Genomic DNA, 24171 nt, shown 5'->3' with positions numbered 1-24171 from the left:
ATGAGTGAGCTTAGATGAATCCTTTACCCTCTCTATGCCTCAGAGTTCTCACCTCCAAAATGGACATAAAAATAGTTGTGAGAATTACATGAGATGATGTAATTAGGGACTAGAGAATAGTGCCTGCCACAAAACCATTAGTATCTCCATCACAAGTCAGAATATATACCCTCTCAATATTGATTATTTGAGCTGATATTTGTAGTTTACCATGCATTCGGATTCTGTCGCCTGCCCCCTTCTATCTGCTGCCTTTAAATTATCACACTTGTGCATCCTGAAAGAGACATAGAGCATAATTATTAGATTCATGTAATCATTTATTTGACAAATATCTTGCTTGGCACAGGGGATAGCGATTATCATTATGTGATTAACAGTAGTCACTGTGAGTTTCTGGGATGTACAAAACTTTACATTCATACAAATAAACACATATTTTGATTAATACAATGAATACAAAAAAGTAAAGATTATGTTAAGACCTTGCGACTAGTGGGGGAAGCTGGTAAAGGCTTTTCTGAAGAAATGACATTTAAGCTGAGGGCTGAAGAGTGGGATACGCTGACAAAACTGAGGAAGTATTCCTGTGTAGGGAAAAGTTCTGAGGCAAGGAAGGCATGTTGGATAAATGCAGTGAAGTCCAGCTTTACTGAAGATAAATGAGTTAAGGAGGAGAGTGATGTTGGAAAAGTTGGTGAAGCAAGTAGAGACCAAAACAGGAAGTTGAAGCTGAAAAGGAAGTAGGAACCAGATTTTGTATGTCATACTAAGGATTTTGTATGATCTTAAATGTACCAGGAAGCCACTGATGAATGTAAAGCAGAGGAACAATATAAGGAATTTTGCATTTAAAAAGATCCTCTGGAGAATAGATAAGAGGGCAGTAGAAAGGTTTCTTTGTTTCTTTGTTTCTTTGTCACAGTATTTGTGAAAGGACTGTTAGCTCCTCTAGAAAGCTTTCCTTGATAATTTTTCACCCAAAGAGGTGGCCTTCACTCATTTATTTGTTCACTTAATGAACCCATTGTTTTTTCTTGCTGTAGCACATATCACACTGCCCCATGAGCCTGACACATGCCAAGAATGCATAGAGTATGGTAGACTGAGCAATCATTGTCTCGTCCTTCCTCAGGCTAGACAGTGGGCGCTTTAAGGTCAAGCACTATGTCATATTCATCTTTGTATTAGCCACAGCATCCAGCAAGTCTTTGTCATGTAGTGGGTTCTCAACAGGTTCTTTTGTTGAGGGACTAAAGGAAAAGAAGTGGTCAATATTCATGACAGTTGGAAACGGAGGTTTTGGATCATGAATATAATTCAATTTTTTATACTCTCATCAAAAGTGGCTAATATTAACTGGGACTGATCCTAGAGAGGCTATAATAGGTTTATGAAAGTACTACAGAATTTTGAGGGTAGAATTAGAAGATCTAGGTTTGAGGATAAGTGGGTACTACTCCAGCAAACACTTGTTAAGTGAGTTGAATATGCTTCAGCCATACCGGCCCTGCACATCTGTCTGTAAAACATTCTATGGCTCATTTTAGAAGATAGTACAAATCCCCAATCTTTCCCAAACTTTTCCTAATCACTTCTTCACTTCAGTACAGTGATGACAACGACTGGGAGATGAAAACCCTCAGATGTTGAGACAGCCTGCATTATCAAACTGTTTATTGATCTATACCTTTTGAACACAGAGCTTCTTTGTTCTTTCCCCTTTACTTAAGATGAGACCAAAAATGATTGAAAAACAAAACTATTGATAATGCTGCTTTATGGCATTTTAAACTCTAAAAGATTCATCAATAGTACCAGTTACCTTTTTTGGAATAGGAAAAATAACTCTTTAATAAAAACTTTCCTGTTTAGATAGTATTTATTGTAAAGAAACTTACTAATAAACCCATGTATAAGGATAAACATGGGAATAGTTTGTCAATTCTTTCTGTTGTGTTATTTTTAGAAATTAACATTCATACAAAGAATTCTTTATTGTCAGCGTGTATATTGATTTCAAGTGTGTATCCTCTTGGTAGTTTGCAGAGAACACATTTTATAGAAGAAATTGGATTTAAGTGGTTTTCAGGAGACGTTTTACTCAGAGTAGCATTTAGTCTAGCTACTTTGCTGTCTGATGACTATTAAAAGAATGTCATTATTTCTTTGCTATTTATCTTTCTTTCAGGCTAAGCTAATGATTTATGTTAATGTGAATACTTAACACTTTTCAGTTTTTATCTCAAAAGTCTATGATGTGTATTACCTATTAAACAAACCAATGTTCTTTCCAAGAAATTCTCTCCAAGAAATGCTCGGATCTAAATGGCTGGTGCTTATAGTCTTGAGCAGTTTTATACAGAAAACTTATACAGAAAATTATATATTTATTTACTTCCCACTCCAACAATTTTTAGGAAGATGACAATCAATTCATGTCTGTATCCCCCACATTCAAATCCCAAAGCAACTGTAATTGAGTGTAATAATCCTGAGTTTCTGAAAGTGATGAAACTAGTAGATGCAAACTCAAGGGAGACATTTAATATTTTATACATCAAATTCTGGATGTGTTTATCCATTTGTTGAGTCTAGAGAGTTGGTTTTTATAGTTTGTACTCACTTCTCTTCCGATAGTTTCCTGGAATGTCATTGGGTTCATAAAGTTTATGGATAAGTATAAACCAATCCCTTTATATGACAAATAAGGAAACCAAAGCCCAGAATTAGGCCTGAATAATTATAGGTAGGCAGAGATGGGTGTTGGGGTGGAAATAGCAATCCTCACTCAACATTTCTTCTCCCAGTTCCTACTATATTAGATGCTAGTCTAATTCCTTTTTATGAACTAGACTTTATGCTAGTTATTTTAAGAATAAATACTTGATAAATACTCTACACTGGTCTAGTGTAGAGACTCTTAGACATTCGTACTTTATGACACAGTAAAATTTCCAAAGAATTAGGGTACTGACATAGTTACCAATTTAAAATTTTTCCAGATAAGGCCATTAAAAAAAGAAACAAATGCCCATGTTCCATTACATTACCATCATTTCATAAACGGACATTTTAAGATTTGTAAGAATTATGGGGGAGACTTTTCCTATTAATCTAGAATTGGTGACTGTAACCCAAAAGAGAGGACTGAGAATCATCAAATTTCCCATATTTTGTAAAGAGAGCTGTATACAAAGGTGGTCAGGCACTTTCTTTGGGCTTAGGAGGTAGCCAGACAGGTTCTGATTCAAACTATCACTCTGGCAACCTCCTAACTCCCATATAAATAGAATTTAGGGAGCGGAGGGGAGAAGGAATGAAAAGAGGTGTTGGAGAGGTGTGCTATTGGCTTAATGAAGATGAACAACCACTCCTAGAGACTGGGAAGCCTCCAAGAAAAAGAGTAGCTTTTGTATCATTTAAGTTCCAGTCAAGAAAACAAAAGGGATTTAATACAAGAAATTGGTTACAGAGGTATTGGATGATGAAAGTGAAAAGGGGCCAGCCAGGTAATCCAAAGATTAGTAGTTGAAAGAAGCAGCTTTCCCTAGGGCTGAGAGAAGAATGAGGAAGATGGAGTAACCAGAGTCTAGGAGTGCAAAGGAGGGCTCACCAACTTAGGAGTTGGAACCACAGATGGGTTGCTTTGAGGGGATGCTGTGTGGCTATAGTTTGCAATGTCCTGGCCCCAGCATTATAGAGCAAGTATATGGAGTGATTGGCTTGGGGCTGAAAGACACTGGTAAATAACTGACACAGTATCTCATTTCTCCACTGATCATCCACTTATGCAGAAGACTTGCTGATCTGCTCTTGGTGACTTCTTGAGCAAAGGAGGAAGAGAAATGGAGAGACATCGTGAGGCAAAAAGAAAAAATGGCAGTGAAGCATTCTGTACCTTTCACCTACTTTGTGTGAAAAGAATGATTGAGCTTATTCTGTATCAAGTGGACACTGTGCTGTGAGCCATATTATCATTACCCCAACCAAGACAGTAGATTATTGCGCAAAGGTACCTTACTTACCAGGAGGAGTTTTAAAGTGTACCCACGGAGGTGGGAGCTGAGGAGACTGAAAAAGTTATTTCTTCCCAATGGAAGAGCTCCTATTTATATCTAAGAAGATATCCAGCATTTGGACTCCTGACTTACATAGAAAAGACATCATTGTTTAGTCTATTTTTGCTGGTGAAGCAGTGAACTCAATAGAGGTCTACAGTTAAAGGCTCGGTTAAGAAAGAAGACTTTAGCCTCTTTTTGTTAATTCTTCTCTCTGCCACAGTGTGGAAGGAGCTAGAACCCAAAGAGTAAAGAGGCAGGATAAATAAAAGGGTAGATTCTTCCACCTCCCCACTCCAAGTCCACTCACTGGCCACTGCTTGGTCCCATAGAGGCTGGCCATTGAATTGGGGAAAGGGATGAAGATCCAATTTAAAGCAGTTATGAGATTGAAGTTATGGAGTCAATCAGAACTATTAAGGAAGGAAAAACATATTTGATGTTGCAGATTGAAAGCAGTAACTGGAGAAACATTAAAGCTAGTTCATGTTTGTATCCCACCGAGTTCAGACTGTTCAAAAAATCAATTACACAGAAAACAAAATGAAATAAAATGAGTTTTTTTACCCAAAATATTAAGATAGTTTAATATTCAGTTGTCCCATTTGGCGCAAAATCATTAAAATTATCTCAAAAAATGTTACTATCCACCTGTCTGTCAAATGACTTAAGTCATTAATATAAATTAATAGGCTTTGGTTTTTTAAAAAGACAGTAAACAACAGTTTGCATGTTCTATTTCAGGTAACTTTACAATGAACAAGATAGAAATATCTGCATCTCAAAAGCGCATTTTCTATAGCTAGCTATCAAAGACTTCTAAGAGTGGAATCTCCCATTTTAGCTCTATAGTCAGATATTTTAATTGATTCATATGAGATATTACTAATGCAGGTGCTTTTTATACAAAATATTATCTAAATTTTAAATATTATTATTATTATTATTTATATCCTATAGTCTTTTACTGTAAATGACAATTTCCAGGCATTTTGTTGTTGTTGATTTTTTTTTAAGAGAAGTTGTAGGTTTACAAAAAAATCATGTAAAAAATACAGTGTTCCCATATGCCCCCTTATATTTGACATGTTGCTTTAGTGTGGTACCTTTGTTACAGCTGATGAGAGAATATTAGAATGGTAATATTAACTATAGTGTGTAATTTACATTATGTGTATTTTTCCATATTCTACCATATTATTAACGCCTTGTCCAGAGCTGTACATTTCTTATAATTCAAGAAAGAATATTCTTACACTTTTACTATTAACTATAGTTCATCATTTACAATAAGGTTCTCTTATTATATTGGCCTATGTTTTATCTTTTAATTTTTATTCTTGTAACATATATATGACCTAAAATTTCCCCTTTGAAACTTTTTGAAACTTTTTTGAACATCGCAAAATAAAGGGCAATTTTAAATTGGAAAAAAGTAGCTTTCTTAAAAATTTAAAATGTTATTCTTTTTCTCATTTCTGCATGTTTTGGAAATCAGTTAAGAACATATCCATGAGTTAGGATTTTAATGATTATCATTGTTGAATGAATTCCCTATCAGTCAGGGATCATTAGTACTGACAACTGCAGCCTGTCAAAGGAGAAAATCACACCATTGTTATAGCAGCCAGGGTACTAACCCCAATTTTAGCCTTCAAAACTCTCTGGAGATAAGGGATGCAACTAGGTGAATGGATCTTGAGGGCAGCATTTTGAGTGAAATAAGCCAAAAACAAAAGACACACATTATAACATCTCACTAATACGGACTAACTATAATGTGCAAACTCTGAAAATTGAATCTTAGAGCATAGGTTAACAGGGGAAGTCTTATCATAAAAGTCCGTACATGGTAAGCTCTTGTGGCAGTCACATCTATTCCTGAGTTGTAATGGGTATCTCTAAATTCTGAGATGTTGAGCTCTTTGTGTATAACCTGGTCGGTCTCTGGAACTTTGGGTATCTGTGTGACACCTGAGACTCAGAGCCAGAGTTGGGCAGCTATGAATGCCAGTAACTGTTAAAAAAGCTGAAAAAGAGTTCAGACTTCAATTAGAGATATGAATGAAATGGACTTGTTTAGGACTAAGGTAAATAAGACTAAAGGGTAAAGGATGATGTTGATTGTTTTAAAACTTCAACTTCTGTGTGAAACCAAAGGAAGAGATATTTATTTGGTGCAAAAATCTATATTTTTTTAGCACACTATATAATTTAACTTCTGTGGTTAGTTTATTCAAACACCATAATTGCATGGAACTTTGAATAGAGAGTGAGATCTGGTTGGTTTGTACAGTTTAGTGTGAAGCCCCAATACATCCCAAAGTAATTTGGGCATAGAAAAAAATGTATCTGCAAAGCCCCCCTGAGGGACTGAGAAAAATGTGGAAATACTAAACTTCCTCACCTGGGGAATTCCTGATATTCTTACAAGTATTGGGGACTACAAATTTAGAAGGTAGTACCCTCTATCTTGGGGCTTGCCCTTGTGTAGCTTGTTACTGCAAAGGAGAGGATAAGCCTACTTATAATTGTGCCTAAGAGTCACCCCCAGAAAACCTTTTCTGTTGCTCAGATGTGGTGTCTAAGTCAACTGAGCAGGTAAAGTCACTGTCCTCTCCCCTATATGGGGCATGTCTCCCAGGGGTGTAAATCTCCCTGGCAACCTGGGACGTGACTCCTGGGGATGAGCCTGGACTCGGCATCATGGCATTGAGAAAGCTTTCTTGAACAAAAAGGAGAAGAGAAATGAAACCCAATAAAGTTTCAGTGACTGAGAGATTTCAAATGGAATTCAGAGGACACTCTGGAGGTTATTCTTATGTGTTATATAGATATCTCATTTTAGTTTTTAGTGTATTGGAATAGCTAGAAGGAAATACCTGAAACTGTTGAACTGCAACCCAGTAGCCTTGATTCCTGAAGATGATTGTATAACTATGCAGTTTCCACGGTGTGACTATGTGATTGTGAAAACTTTGTGACTCACACTCCCTTTATCTAATGTATGGACAGATGAGTAGAAAAATGGGGAAAAAAATTAAATGAATAGTAAGGGGGATGGGTTGTTTTGGGTGTTCTTTTTTACTTGTTTTTAAAATTTTTTTGTAGTATTGAAAATGTTCAAAAATTAATTATGGTGATGAACGCACAACTGTATTATGGTACTGTCAACAACTGATTTTATGCTGTGGAGGATTGTATGGTATGTGTGACTATATCTCAGTAAAACTGAATCAAAAGGAAAAAAAAGAACTAAAACCATTAAAAAAAAAGAGGAAAGGAAAGAAAAAAAACCTCTCGAGAAAGGGGAAACAGGAAAGGCAAAATTATTATTATCATGTAAAGAATATTGTAGACTTTGAAACAGCAATTTGTTATGAAGGATTAATATTAATAGCACTGTTTAAATGGTGAAATATAAAACCACAGAGAAAACTATTAAAAGTATGTGGAATTTATAATCATCATAGTTACTCATCACTTTAGAAATTCCTAGAAATGTTTTGATTTAATGAAGCATATGGTGTTCTATTTATTGAGGAGCAAACTTCGCTAATACAAAAATAATCTCAGATGAAGAGAACCTGACCTCTCATTTGCAGCATCTGCCTTAAAACTGATGCATCTCAAAATTCGAGTATCTTTTTAAAGTAATCCTTTTGAGCCTTGGACTGTTTGAAGAATGGTTCCAGAAAACTGATCAACTTAACTTGTATTTCCAACCTCAGGGGAAAAAAATGAAATAAAAATCACTTCATTCACTTCCCCCTTGAAAATATGTCAGTAGGACCTAATCAGCTGCATGGTGATAGGTTTAGAGGTTTGGCTTTAGAACCAGACTTCTCTACATTTAACCAGCAGGGTACATGACTTTGGGCATGTTTCATTCTCATTCCAAAACTCGATTCCCTCACCTGTCATGATTATTATTCCTTTCTCATTTGGTTGGTCAAGCTTATGAAACATAACTTAAATAATATTTGCATAGTGCTTAAATTGGCACAAGGTAAATCCTCAATCTATGTTAGGCTAAATGAAAGACAACTGACACCAGCAATTGGCAATAATATGGCATATGTAATTCTTATTCTCCTTATGTTTCTCAGAATTACCAAACAGAATCACCATTGCCAACCAAGAGTGATGACATGAAATTATTTCTGCCTCACTAAAATGCAATTTGAAACAATACCTGCTGAACTCCTTTCCTCAAAGTCACAAAACCACTCTAGAATCCCAACTAGATTTTACTCATTTATTCTTTTAATGATTATTTATTGAATCCCTACTTTGTGTCAGTTACTGTGCTAGACATGGAAGAGGGTATTTTAAAATTCCTCTCTGACTTTGTGAAGTTTTTGGAGCAAATTTATGTCAGTCAGGGTCCCAGCACTCCAGCACTAAATGGACTGTACTCTTACAGGGGAAAAGGTATGGGCAGGGTTGAGGGTAACCAAAACGGGGTAGTGATGCACTATGAGGCTAGCAACAATGAGAAGCTGCAACCAGCCCTATTCCTGAAGGGGCAAGTAGAGAGAGTGGTTAATGGAACCCAGGAAACCTGCCTTAGACGAGGGATATGGCCTGAAGTAGAGGAATTTAGCCAATACCATACCATGATTGACAGAGAGAGACCTTCAGTCTCCTGCCACTGCCTCCCATAGGCAGAAAATACCCAGCAGCCAATGGTTAGAGAAACCATGGATGCAGTCTCTGCCGACTCCTGGGGCACAGAGCAGCCTGGAGAAGGAGGAAGAGTGGATCTGGAGGGGCAGGCAAGGAATACCCAGAAAACAATCCATCTATCTCCCTTTCTTTTATCTTGGTTTTACATAATAAATGTTGGTATGCCTTGCACAAAAAACTTGATCATTGTTCCTCCCTGCTAAATGTAGCCTTGAGATGTCTACTCCAGTTATGATTTTTTTTTCTGAATATTAAAGTAGCATTTTTATTGAAGAACATTTGGAAAATGGCCTTTGACTTGAGATCCTGCTTTTTCCTAGCTAGGACATCCTCCCGCTTGGAAGGCACATGAATTTATACAGTAAGCTCTCACTCAAAGTGTCATAAAACATAAATTGATTTCCATGGCTAAAACCTCACAGAAATACTGTTGCTTCCCAAAAGATCTACTGATGTTACCCTGGAACATTTTGTCTTTCTGCCTGTTGTAAATTTTCTGACGTCGGCATCTTCCTACATGTTTTACATCCTTAGTAAATAACATTTTGTCCATATTTTTGACTTTGCATTTGCCTTTGTATTTCTTCTGTATTTTTTCTCCACCCTCTTCACTAAACAAATGTTGCTCATTATTTAATATTAAAAAGAAATTCCATATCCCTCCCTAAGCCTTTCCTCAAACTCTACATCAGCTACTTCTTTACTTCACAGCAGTTTTATCCACACATAGCATGTTAGCATTTAATTATATTCTTTCATTCATTAAATTTTACAAATAATTTTGAGCACCTCCTATGTGTGAAGTACATATTTGATTTGTATGACTTTTCTTCCTAGCTGGATGTAAAAGCCTTGAGGGCTGGGTTTACACTGTGCTTCACTGGGATTCCATTATGCCTTGCACAAAAAACTTGATCATTGTTCCTCCCTGCGAAATGTAGCCTTGAGATGACTACTCCAGTTGTGATGTTTTATTCTATTTTAAGTGCATTTCCTGCCAAGCAAAATGGACATAAAATAAAAGGTGAATTTTTGCCTCATAGATTTTTGTTGCTAATTGAGTTATGTGAAGCCATTTGTTAGAGATCACTTTGATTTTCTAATTTTTTTCCCACAAAATTAGCTCTCTACTAATTAAGATGCCTTGAAATTGACTCGCAAATAACATTTGCATCTCGATAATCCTGAGGCTAAAACCGTCAATGAAATATATTTCATTTTGCACCTTGATATGATATAATGTCTCATGTATTTTATTAACTGTGTGAATTCAGTTGTCACTCTCCTAATAGATATTTGAGAGACCACGAAATTTATCAGCTAGCAGTGGACTAAGACTTAGGTCCTAGCCTGTCATTGTTCCTTAGTTTCTTCATTCAAAATAAGTAGATATCATTTACCCCACAAAAAGATGATTCCCTCAATATATGATATACTGTGATTTTTAGAAATAAAATAATAAAAAAGTTAATCTCATGCATGTTTGTGGGCCCTTGAGAAATATTCCCTTCCCCTCCCTCTCCCTCTCTCATTCTCTCTCTTTCTTTCCCTCCCCTCCCCCTCTCCCTTTCCCTCTCATTGGCACATAAATTAATAAAACATCAAAAATGTGGAAAATGTAGAAAAGAAAGAACAATCTTCTGTGACTTTTATATGATATTTGCTGTTTTTGTTTCACAAAGCTTTTAAAATATTTTTACATAGTAATAATCATTGGATATATTTAACTCTATATCCTACATCTGAAACTGGAATTTTGAATCTTGCTTTCTTTTTGTTTTAGCTTAGGAGTATAAACTTTTTTTTTTTTTTTTTCACGTTCAGTCCTATAGAGGCATTCAGGATTTAATATAACCGTGATAAAATATCTCATTTGTCTACTTTTGTTAGATTTCAAGCAGCCTTTGAGTAAAAGCTCTAAAATTCTGCCTGCTGCTGTTTGGTCAACATTAGAAGAGTACAGTAATTGTCATCATCCCTTGGTGTATGCTGAGGAGATTCTTTTCCTTGGCATATTGAATCAAATACCTGAAAAGTCTGTGGTATTCTCTTCCTAGAACACTTACAAAGACGAAGTTTCTCCCTCCCCCCACTCTCTTATCTACTTTGTCAGTTTCACTGCCAACTCCAGCATAATATAGTCAAATTATGTGTTAGAAATTCAACCCTGGTTTCCTGGGTGATGCTACAATACCACTACTTAGTATTCCTAGTCACATAGCTACAGTTCTATTGTGCTCTTAATCTATATATATATCTTCATGCTAGAGAAGCAGACTTTTCACATCAGGCATGTAATAAGTGTTTGAATGTACAGAGTGAAAAAACATTTAGGAGCTTCTTTAGGCTCTGCAACAATAAAGGACAGTTTTGATACTAAGATCATGTGAAACCATCTATGGACTACTGTTTCTTGGATTCAATGATTTCCAGTTAAATTCTGGAACAGAATTCTTCATATTTTCTTCGTAGACTATCTTACATGACAACTTTTAATTCTGACGTGTTTTAATAGACTGAGTTTTCATAAACCAGTGAATGGTTTTCCTCTGGAGCTTGCACAGCTGGGATGGGTGTTAAATTTCGGTAATGTATTGAGGTTCTTTGTTTCCAAAGTGGCTTCCAGATGATCTACACAAAACAAATATCTTGAACTGAAGAATCTACTCAAAATGGTAGACTTGTGTGATTTGTGTGATTTAAACCAGGAACTTCTAGCTTTTTGTAACTATTAATTGCCTAAATTTCTCTGTGAAGAACACTTCCCCATGTACCTATAAATTTGAGAGTTTTAAACTGGCAATAAAATTGAGATTAAGAAGATTTTTTTCTTATGTATACTATTTGCACTGGTTTTATTTTTCCCTTTTTTTTTTTTTTTATAAGAACAGTATCAAGAAGTCATATTTCTTAAATTCTAAATCTGACATGTTTTAGCTGTGGTACCTTGGCCAAATAATTTCTCCAACCCTGTGTTCTCTTATCAGAAAAAAATCTAAAATAATCTCACAGACTGTTATGATTATTGAATGAAATATTGTATATGAAAGTACTTTTGTGAGCTGCAAGGCTCTACATGAATGTAGGTATATTCTTCATGATTATTGATTAATTGGGAACTTAACTACCCTTTATTCTTATTCTCTCTCCTCAATTATATTTGCATTAATTTATTGGATTTTGTGTTTTGTGAGCCTCATTTCTCAGTATGTCAGATTTAATTGGCTTGGTAAATTGTGACCAAATATACATATATTTACAAATATACCATATACATTTCAAATGTTAGTTTGGAGAACAGAAATACACTACATATTTATATTTTACTTAGGATACAAAAGATGTTCTTTTGTCTGTGTTTTTTCTCTCTAGGTCTTAAAATTTGTTATCAAAGCTGCATTGAATAACAGACAACCTAAGAAGGGATATTTTCTGCCTCTATAATGAAGAAAAGCAGGAGTGTGATGACAGTGATGGCTGATGATGTAAGTTCCAAAAGTCAGAGTTGTTGTATTCCACCCACTTTTTGCCTGCTCAATAAAGAAATCACTCAATACTTCTATTCAAAGGGAGGGCAAGGTTGTCTAAAACTACTGCTTGATGACTAGGTATTTTTAGAATATGGACATGGCCAGCATCTCCACCCAGCATCTCTCCATAAGGCGGACTCCTCTTTGAAGCTTGGAGATGGGCTCAGATTCAACTTTGTGATTTCTAGTCACAAAACTACCAGTCTGCTTACTCTTAGATAATTCCTCCTTCCATGGTGCTTACATTATCAGTCCTCTGAGGACTTTCATCCGTATTCTTGCTCATATACATCTAGTCTTGGGAGTCACTTCCTGTGGCGGGTCTTTGGCAACTCCTCGTAAGAAGTTGGTATGTACACATCCTAGGCGTTTGCTACTTGAAGTGTGGTCCTAAGGCAAGCAGCATTAGCATCACCAGGGTGTTTATTAGGAATGCAGAACCTTGGTCCACATCTCTAACCTCCATACCAGACTGTATTTCAACAAGATCTCAAGGTTGACTGAATATGTACATGTGGTCTCTGCATTATCTGAAGAAGTCTCTAAATTCAGTATCTTCATGGCTTTGGATCTTGGTCAGTTGAGATTATTTCTCTCCCTTGCTTTCGATTAACTGGTCCCCAAATGCTGTATCTTTAATTGTCCTTTACTTACCCAGTTTCTGTTTGTAATTAGCTAAAACTGTACACTAATAAGATATGCAAAAAGAAAGAAGGAAAGAAGGAAGGAAGGAAAGAAAGAAGGAAGGAAGGAAGGAAAGAAGTAATTTTCCTTACTTTCTGTAGCGTATCTCATCTTGTTAAGCTCTATTTCACCAATGGAAAAGTGCTGAGAGGGGCTATAATCATAGAAGAGAACTTAAATTTGCCAGTTAATATAAAATTGTGTGTGTGTGCATGCACGTGTGTGTGTGTGTGTGTGTGTGTGTTTTGAGAGGGTGGTGGTGGTAGTAAACGCCCAGTCTTTCAAGATTTCTTCCTGTTCTTATTCCTTCCCTTTAATTAAGTGGCATGTGGGCAAAGAGGATATTTAACACTGTTAGTTTATAGGAGCAGAGGGTAAGAGGTGCGTAGCCTTTTACTGTCCTTTTCCACTGACTTCTACTGTTATCCAGCTGAGGAATAGTGCATTTCTTCAAGTCTTTAGCTGTCAGTCTCTGCTCTTGGTTCAGTTGCTGCTTAATCACAGGGAAGGTGTAACAGGTTATTGTTATTCTCAGTATGAGCAGTGTCCCTTCTCTGCTCACTGAGAGTTTGACCTTTTGCCCCACTGCCTGGGCTCTTTCCCTCAACTCTCAGTAGGGCTTCATTGAAGACCCACCTCTGCTTTTTGTCCTATTCCTGATTTTTGGGCTGCTCACCCCAAAGACTCTGTGGTAACTTTGCTTCTTGCTGCAGCAAACCCCTTGACAGGTATGCTGAGGCTTAATTCTCAACTTCCTTCTGTGTCCCCATGGAGGCTTGCGGAAACTTCTAGGACCCGAGAGCAGAGAGAAACTTGGTGTTCCATCAGACTCTTGCCTTCCAAAATATACTCCTTTGCCATTGTTATTTCTACTCATTTGTGTTGAGGGAGCCTAGTTAGTGTTCTACTATGATCACCTCCTACAGTCTTTCTTTCCTTTATTATTCCCTTCCATCCTCCTGGATCAGAAGAGAACTTCACTTAAAACATATTGTTAGTTCTCAGTACCAATGGTTAAAAACCCAACTACCGATTTCCATCCTCTGCTGAAGATATCGAAAGGGAAACTTCTGGAATTTAGAAATCCTTTTTCTTAACAAGAACAAAGAAGTTTGGGACTGTCCCTTAAAACTATTTTTATATGGTGTGCTCCAAGATTCTATTTTTTTTGCATAATATATCTGAGCAATGCATTCTATCTATAGAAGATGAACAACCATTTTTTTTTCTCTCTCATTGCAGCCTTATAATAATCCTGTTCTGCCCTGAGGCAGTGGTTGCCACATTTGAAAAAAAAGGGGAAGGTTGTATATAAGGATATACAAAAAAAGACCTCATTAAAGTAACATTAGTCCCTCCAGAGTGGACAAATATCTTTTGGAGTTGTATTCTCCAATATGGTAGCCACTAGCCATATGTGACTGTGAAGAACTAGTCTGTATGGAGATGGGCTATAAATATAAAATACATCCTGAATTTTGAATACATAGTACAAATAGAAATGAATGTAAATTAATTCACTAACATGTTTTAATATTGATTACATGTTGAAATGATAATTTTTTGGATATTCTAGTCTACATAAAATGTATTATTAAAATGAATTTCACTTGTTTCTTTTTTTTTAATTTGATTATTGGAAAATTTTAAATGACACATTTGACTTGCATTTGTGGCTTGCACTTTATTTCCAGTGGACAATTGACCAAGAACTTTGCATTGTGCAACTAAACCTTTCAAGTATAGTGCAAAAGGTCATTTTGAATGTTAAATGCAGGACCTCTTCCCTCACAACAAGAAGTGCAGCCTAGCATATTTGTATTTTATGAGCCAGACACTTGAAATAAGTTTTCCCTTCAGTCAGAGATGATATTTTATTATATTTTCATTTATTTCAATTGAGCAAACTTTTTTTCATTGTTTTAAATATTCAGCTATTATGTGTCAAATAATGTTCTAGGTTCTAGAGATTCATCAAGAAATAGGATAAAGTCCTTGTCCCTTTAGAGCTTACATTCCGATAGAGGGAAATAAATACATAAATAAATTATAAAATATCTCTGCTATGAAAGTGCCCCTGGTCCGGAGGCAGAGAATGACTGGGTGGTAAAGATAGCATTTTTAGGGAAGGCTAATGTGAAGAGATGACATTTTAATGGGCAGATGTCTCAGTGAAGAGATGGAGTGAACCCCGTGAAGAGGTGGAGAAGGAACTTTTCTGATAGAGGAAGGAACAGCACATGCAAAAGCCCTTGCCGGCTACAAGACACTGAGTGTGACTTTGTGGGAATACATAAATGAATAAAACCCTGACTCCTTCCTTCATACACTTGCAGTACACAACTTTAATAGAAGACAATACAGTGAATTACATCGGAACAGTATGCATTCAATACTTTGTATTCTGGAACTAAGTTCCAAAAGTCAGGGGTAAATTAAGTGTTATTCAAATGCTGAATACAGGCAATTAATTATAAGTAAAGGAATTACACAATAGTTTATAGAGGAAGGAGTTGCATGTTGGGCAGGGGTTGAAAAGAGAACAAGAAAATAAGAGGTCAGTGGAAAATGACTAAAGAGACTGGGATAGACACACCTCAGGAGGTATACATATAATATATATATATATATATATATATATATATATATATATATATATATATTACCAAAAGACAAATAGCCACATCTTTATCACAGTTATAGTTCTGCATTTCCAATGAAGAAAGGAGATTATTTCAAAAGAGTGTATGAAGTCAGGGAAATTAAGAGCGGTATAATAATTTTTCCTCCAGGCAAACTATCCTGTAATTGATGGTAATTGCCTATGATAAAACCACATCTTTCAAAGACAAAATTACTTTCATTTTTGTCTCATGGAGCACCATGATGGGGCCCTCAGTGTCATTTGTTGCTTATTGTAATCTCCATTTCTGGTTTCATAAGGTTTGAAAAACTCTGGCTTTTGTCCCAATTGGAAAGTGTATCACACTAGAAGTCCTTGGAAATATCTAATCCCATTTTTTCACCTTGATTTAATTGGAAGAATTAAAAAACTAGAGCAAACTCCACAAATGGCTGACATAGATAAAAGACAAAGCAAAACAACAACAACAGAACCTCAGCTATTTGTGGTCCCACATGTCTACCTGCACATTTCATTGGTCTTAACTTGGTTGGGTTTTTTTCCCACTTTTGTTTCTTTATTAGAGAAGTTGAGTGTTTACAGAAAAATCATGCATAAAATACAGGATTCCCATATACTACCTCACCACCAACACCTTGCATTGATATGGAATATTTGTTACAATTGATGATAGCAAGTTTTTATAATTGTGTTATTATTTAAAGCCCATGGTTTAACTTAGAATTCACTGTGTATTGTGGGAACATGGATTTTTTAAAAAATTTTAATCTCTTACCATATATACAATCTACATTTCCCCTTTTAATTATATTCAGATATACATTTAAGTGCTGTAAATTGCATTCACAATGTTGTACTACCAGCACCACCAACCATTTCCAAAACAATTCCATCATTCCAAGTGTTTGGTTTTGATATGGGGATAAACTGAAGAAATCAGTCCTTTTGGTGTTACTCTTCTCTCTTCTCCACAAGCTTTTCTTACTCAGATGCAAGATTTCACACTAGCTTTTTTTGTAATAACCTTCTGAAATTACATTGTTAAGAATATTGATTTTTTAAAAAATGATTATCCAGGAACATGAGGTAATCCAAAAGTAGAGTGTTTCCCTTGGAATTAAGACACAAAGTGTTGTGTTGGGCAACATGATGCATTTTAAAAATTGTGGTTTCCAGAAGTAACATTCAAATTAATGTTCTTTTCCCCAAAATCTTTGAACTTATGAGCATTATAGAGTTGGCCACAATTGTGGTGGTTGAAATAGGAAAATCAGTCCAAGACCACAAATTCACTGTAGGTAATTGATAATCAGATGTTTTAATTGAATTAGATTTTACTTTGAGGTTGTTAATAGTTTTAGGGGAGTAGTATATAAAGTCATTATGAATGTGAATTAGAGAGTTTGAAGTAATTATGACTAACTCTGCATGGGTTATTGAGTGTTTGTAAAACAATCTTAATATTTTCAGTAGTTAAGAAATTCTAAAAATCTATTCTATTATGTTCTTTTGTAGCAGTGCATTTTCCGTTAACTAAGGTCTTCTGAAACAGATCCCTTTAATTCAAAGAATGATTTTAAACCTATAAATTCAAGCAGGTTGGCAAGTCAGTGTGGGAGAGATTTTGGGGTGGGTGTGATTTTGTTATTTTTTAAATAAAATCACCAAATAAATACTCATTTAGTTTATTTGCTAAACTTAAACCCGGTTGGTAATATTTTCATTTTCTAAAAGAGAAAAATATCCATAACTTTATTGGTGGTCTCTTGTTGGTTTAGCTAAAGATATCCTTATTTTGGTTTTCTGATACACTTTGCACAGCAGACCAGTATATATTCAAAACTTCCTTCTTCTGAAAACCTACTTTCTTTACATACATATTTTGGGCTAGAGTGGTTTATAGGTGTGATTTATGGCTTTTAATTTGATCTTAAGTCCTTTCAGAAAAACTATATATATTCTCTCTCATGCATAGTTTGTATGTCTTTTGAGAAACTCATATATACTAAGTTCTCCTTTCAGCCTCTTATTCCTAACACACATACACACATATGCACAAAACATACGACGTGCAATAAGTGCTAGGCCTAAATGGAATTAATGTAATAATTAGGATACTAAACAGTAAAACACTATACACACCCCCAGAATATTTCAAATTCTGGAATATTCTAGATTGTTCTGTCTTCTTCCTGTTATGGAATGGTGGTTCTCCTGAATTTAAAATAGACAGTATTCCAAAACCATAAGAAAAGCGCATGAAATGAAGAAACAGTGATATCCAATTGACAGATCAGGATTGTGGGTTCCCTGAAAAATGTCCGTTCTTTACATGCCCAGATTTACATAATCAAACTGTGAACTATGGTGTGGTTTTGTATGGATCATTTAAGTATAAATCACCAAAATATAGATTCTGTGAGAACAGATACTAATACCTGTTTTTGCTATTGTGTATTTGGTAAGTAGCACAGTGCAAAACGCATAATATGTGTACAACAAATATTGGTGAAGGAACCATCAAACTTAATTATTTTTGTCTGAACTAGAACAGGTATGGGGAAGTGAACTTTTGTTTGTTTAAACCTTAGAAGGTCTAGGCCGAAGTCTCTCTAAGTCTATTCTGAAAGACCTGTATTTTTAGGGCCACACAATGACTTTCAGGTGAGACTCTTTGGCCTGGTGGTGGAACTTCCATTATCCCTGTTAAAATAAGAGCGGAGAGTGAAAATTACAGCTTTGCAACTCCAAGTTACTATCAGTGGCCTTCTGCAGTGCTAGAACATTTTCCTATCTTTGACCTGCTATGAATGGTACATCATGCAGGGCTTTTTGGGACTTCCATTCCCAACAGTACTAGGAACCCTGATTACCAAGAAATACAGAAAATGAACAACTATTGTCATGGCTTACAGGGTAATGCTTTTGTCTTCTCATAAGTATTTCATGCATGGAAACATTTGAAGACATTTTGTAGCATAATCACCCATAATTATCAATATTGTGTTTCCTAAGAGAGATAATATTTTAATTTTAAAATGCACTGATCAAGGAACTTTATATTTTAGCTTTTAGTTTGTTCTCTTGTTGTAGAATAACATTGATTTCCAAAAGATATTTTCAACTAGAAGTTTTCAGGTTAGCAAATTAAAAAAATAAAAATTGAAAGCAAGAGAAAGAAAAGAAAAAGCCTTCCACACCATATGCTATAATTGGCAAATATGATCTACAATTCATCAAGATAGCCAAGAATATGCAACTGATATGTTTATTCTGAAAGTTGAGATTTAAGCCCCCCTTTTTGGTTTTCTCTGTAGCTATTGACCACAATGTTACACTCCAATTGTGAGATAATGAATCAGGACCTCATGGGTGACAGCTTGATCATCTACTTTCTTATTTTACCTTACAATGCATCACTTTCAATGTTTGAATTTCATTTTCTTTCTCTTCTTTTTTCTTTCCCTGTGGTTCCTCCAGAATGTTAAGGATTACTTTGAATGTAGCTTGAGTAAATCCTACAGTTCTTCCAGTAACACACTTGGGATTGACCTCTGGAGAGGGAGAAGGTGTTGTTCAGGCAACTTACAGTTACCACCACTGTCCCAGAGACAAAGTGAAAAGGCAAGGACTCCCGAGGGAGATGGCATTTCCCGGCCAACCACGCTACCGCTGATGACACTTCCAAGCATTGCTATTACAACTGTAAGCCAGGAGTGGTGAGTAGCCTCAAAATTAAATATCAAGTCTAAAATTTTATTTCCAGTTACTCAAAATAGTTCATGTATTAAAATATTAGTTATCTGTGGAATAAACCAGATGTTGACATTTTGAGAATGTTTCCCTTGGGATAGCAAAGATGAGGCATTTTAAACTGATGTTTTCTCTTAAGACTGGTAGGATAATATTTCATACAGGGTCCAATGAGAAAGGAATGAGCTATATTTTCATTAATGTCAAGGGAAAGCAAAATTATTGCCTATCATCTGGTTTATTAACAATAATTATTCAGTATACATTGATATTTTTAAATTTAGAGAAGCAAATTCATTTAAGAGTATATATAGGAATAATATATATATATGTGTTTTGAAGACAGGAGATATTTTTATTGCTGTACTCTGACATATATTTGACCTTACCTTCTTTTTATTACTAATCCACTTTAATAATCTCAGCTTGTAATTATCTATAAAATGAAACACATCAGTAGAAATCTAAAGAGGAAAGAAACTTATGCTCTGAGAAATTCAGACTGCTTTTCAAAGTCTATATTTATGTTGAGACTATTTTAAACTAATATAATCTTTAAAAGTTAATCAAATACACATAATCTTATAACTATAGTTAAAATTGTACCATGATACTGCTTAAAATATATGTTTCATAATATAGTTAACAATTTTAGCACAGGTTTTCTTTTTTCTTTACATAATTTTCAAATATTTTCCAAGAATGACATGTACACATAACATAGAGTTTTATTACTGAAATGAAAAAAATCTCCTCTATATTTTATATAATTTTAAATTATAACAATGTGGTGCTTTTAAAATCACCTTTTGTTTAAGTAATTTATTAAGGAGAAGGACTAAAATCAAATTATTGTACAATATCATTCCAGTAAGTCATTAAAATCTGTGATTTTTATGATTTTTATGGTTCTTGCCATATACTGAGCTCTTCAGTGCTGATAAGAAGCCCAGTGTGTGCTTTTTGTATGATATATGGCATCTTTTAGACAGTGGCTGTCAAATACAGTATGAATTAGATCACTGAGACTCTATGTACCACAATTAGTAGCATGAAATGTTTCATCAAAACATTCTGTATGTGGTAGAAAAACATGAAAAAACAGCATTATTAAACATTGTAGGGAGAATGGGTTAAAATTTTGAGAAGCACTGTTTTACATCTTATATTTGGCTGAACTAATGTTGCAACAGTCACAGACAATTATTGAGAATTCAGAAGGGCATATTGTCCTTTATAACTTAGTTTATGTGATTTGTCTTGATGGTACTGCTGCATAATTGTGGACTGGAGTCTTAAAAATTTCCAGATTTATTTTTTAGCAGGATGGCACTGGTACAGTTGCAACAGTTGTTAACATATTGAAATGCTTCCAAAGCAGCTGGTAAATATATGCTTTCCTAACTTCTCTGAGTGTTCCATATTACGTCTCCACCCCTTCACAGTAGTTCTCAAAATTTCCCACAATCCAGCAGCTAAAGAAGTAATGACTGGCACAACAGGAGTCAGGGTTTGGTGGGTGTTGGTGCAAAACCTGTTGGTAATTGTTTTGAATAACATCAGTTATAATATGTACCTCACAAAATTTTAGTTCACTTAACTTAAGGCTGTTTGGGAATGTGGAATTGTTTCTCCCTTAGAAATATCAAATACAGACTTCACAACTTTGGGCAAATCTGTTTACCTTTCTACACTGAATTTATCCAACCATATGGAGAGATGATGAATACTCACTTCACAGGCTATTCTGAGAATTTAATGAGGTAATTTATATAAGATACCTAGCATAGTAAAAAGTGTTTATTAGGCAATCAGCAAATGTTAGTTTCTCTCATCTTGATCATTATCCAGTAAAGCCTTATGAGTATTAGAAACCATGTCTCAGATATTGGTAGCCTCATGCCAAAAGTTAGTAGTTTATAGAATGAATGGAAAATTTAGCTATTATTTTGAGAGTTTGTGCTGGGTAGGCAGTTAACAACATATATTTATAAATGTGGCAGTTTGGAGTTCTTATTCTAAATCTATTCCTGTGGTGTAACTAGGACCTTTTAATGAGGTTACTTCAGTTAAGGTGTGGCTAAACAGAAACATGATAAGTCTTAATCCTTATAAAGAAGGCCACAGAGAGAGTCCATGGCAAGCAGCTAGAAGCTGGAAGTCAGTGAAACCCAGAAAAGAAAGGGGAAAACACCCACCATGTGAATTGCCTTGTGATGATAACGCCAAGGAACCTCAAGGATTGCTGGCAGCCAGCCCCAGAATGCCATAGTCTTTTGGGAGAAAACATTGCCTTGCTGACACCTCAGTTTTGGACTTCTCCTAACCTTAGAAGTGTGAGCCAATAAATTCCATTGTTTAAGATACCTTGTTGTATGGTATTGGTTTTAACAACTGGGAAACTAAAACAATAATTCATCTAATAATCTACTGGGCATTGCCCAATTGTATATAAGGTTAAATAGTAAAACACTGATAAAATATAGAGCACATAGAGGAAGGAAGCTGTGCATTGCTGCAGGTGAAAGACCTGTAATGTAAAGATAGTGGCTTGATTCATCATAGGAGCAAGAAAGCATTTGAGATGACCTGAGCCCAGTTTTGTTGTATGACCTCCATCATGTTACCTTTTGATTGAGTTTCCTCATCTCCCACAGAAAAAAATCAAATGAACAAACAAACAAAAAAACAATGGGGATAATAATACCTACTTTTCAGGATTGTGGTAAGAATGAAGGAAAATATTTGTGGTGCTTATAGCACGTTGACTAGCACTTAACGGTTATTTTGATATTGTTATTGTAATTATTGCCATTGTTATTGTTATATATAGATTGAGTAGTCAGGATTATGATTTTATATTATTGGGGATTCTAGGGGAAATTTCCCATCTGAGTACCAAACCAACTTGGAAATAGAATGAAAGGGGAAATCAGATATGAAAATAAGGTGTGATCTTTATTACCAAAAAAATTGATATTGGAGTATGCAATTTATGTCCGTGGGCAAGTAGCCTTCCTTACACTGAACACTGTAATACACATATTACCATGTAGGAGAAGGTGCTGGACCAGGGCAGGCCTCCCTCTGCAGAGAGAGAATCTACCCCTGTATCACTGGTAGCATGGAGGAGCTGTAGAAAGACTGCTCCCTAGAGAAGGGAGAAAGGCCTGAGTTGTGCATACCCAGTTTCTTCTCCTGGAAATAGCAACACAGGTTAAGTTACTCCTTCTCCCTGGGAAAACTGATTGAGGGGGAAGAAGGAGGCTAGGAATTTTATGCTGGTGGTATTCCTGATACTTGGAAGACACATCAAAGAGTGGACATTCCCCAACTTTTTTTTTTTTTTTCTCTTAATCCATGATTTGGCTTTTTTTTAGGGCAAAACTTCAGGAATCTATCAGGACAGTTTTACTGCCATCTTTGTGAGGTTGTTAACCCAATAGCAACCACTGCTTTTTTTTTTTTTTTTTTTTTTAGGACCACTGCTGAGTAGTAGACTTTGTCCACTAAGGCCATGAGATGTATCAGTATAGTCCATTAATAAAAATAATTCCAAAGGCCACTTTGAATCCAAACCTGCAAATACTCTGAAATCTATTTCCTTTTTCAAATTATGTTCAGCCATTCTGTCCAAAACATACAATCAAATGTTCTGAAAAGGTAACAAATGACATCACAAAGACTCTCACAATAAAATGCATAAAGACACTCCAATAATATGCAGCCAACAATCATCTCATAATTTCTGTGGGTCAGGAATCTGGTTGTGGCCTAGCTGGGTGCTTCTGACTCAGGGTCTCTCATAAGGTTGGAATCAAGTTTTGGCTGGAACCGTAGTCATCTCAAGTCTTGAATGGGTGGAGGGATCTGCATCCAAGATCGCGCAATCATTCATAGGTCTTGCTGCCTGTTGACTGGAAACATCACTTTCTTGCCCCTTGGCCTTTCCATAGGGCTACTTATAGCAATTTGCTTCCTCTGGAGGAAGAGCTTTGAAAGAAAGAGAGAGAGCTTTGAGCAAATAGAGGGTGAGCAAGACCAAAGTAAAAGTATTTTTATGACAATCTTGAAACTGACATCCCATCATTTTGCCATATTCTTTTCATTAGGTCTAGCCCAGACAAAAAGAGGAGGGCATTGCACAAGGACAGAAATGCCAGGAGGTGGGGATCTTTGCACACCAGTTTTGATGCTGTCTACCACATGGTAGATATTTTCAAGCTTTTAAAAATTTCTTTAAGCACAGTGAGAAAAAAGTTCTTTACACTTTTGCTCCTTTTAGTAGCCAACTCTTTATGGGTCTGTTTGCATTGCCTCTTGTTTCTCCTGGCTCTGCTCAGCCTTTTAAAAAATTATTAAAATATAATATACATACAGAAAAGTATATGTATTATAAGGGTGCAGCTTAATAAAATTTCACAAACCAAACAGAGCCACATGGTCAGCATTCAGTTCAAGAAACAGAACTTTTCTGACATCTCAGAAACCCTTCTTATGTCTCTTTCCAGTCATTACTGCCTCCTGACTTCTAACATTGATTAGTATTATCTATTTCCTTTTTATTTTATGTAAATAAAAGCACACAATTTGTACTCTTTTGTATCTGGCTTCTTTCCCTCAACATTAGGTTTGAGGAATGTGCTTGGCTTTCTTTATTGTGTGCTATTCATTGTCATTGTAACATTATTTGTGGGCACAATTTAAGGCAGAATAAGAAATTATACTTCACTATTGAGAATTTGCATATGATTCTACCAGGTCTATAGGGTCTAGACTAGTTTGAGGCTTTATCAACCATGTAGGCTGG

General features: G+C 35.5%; 1 protein-coding gene across 1 annotated transcript in view; it reads left to right on the top strand.

The window, feature by feature from the left end:
• The first annotated feature begins 12136 nt into the window (after positions 1-12136).
• Positions 12137-24171, top strand: part of PDE4B (phosphodiesterase 4B) — a 528481-nt gene continuing 516446 nt past the window's right edge. The window contains exons 1-2 of the mRNA XM_037826990.1: positions 12137-12235; positions 19089-19327. Of these exons, the coding sequence (XP_037682918.1) occupies positions 12194-12235; positions 19089-19327 (281 nt within the window). The 5' untranslated portion in view covers positions 12137-12193. The remainder of the gene's footprint in view (positions 12236-19088; positions 19328-24171) is intronic.

The sequence above is a fragment of the Choloepus didactylus genome, chromosome 2 (genome assembly GCF_015220235.1).
Source record: "Choloepus didactylus isolate mChoDid1 chromosome 2, mChoDid1.pri, whole genome shotgun sequence".
NCBI lineage: Eukaryota > Metazoa > Chordata > Mammalia > Pilosa > Megalonychidae > Choloepus > Choloepus didactylus.
The sequence above is the reverse complement of the archived record's forward strand: the minus strand, read 5'-3'. Positions and strand labels throughout refer to the sequence as shown.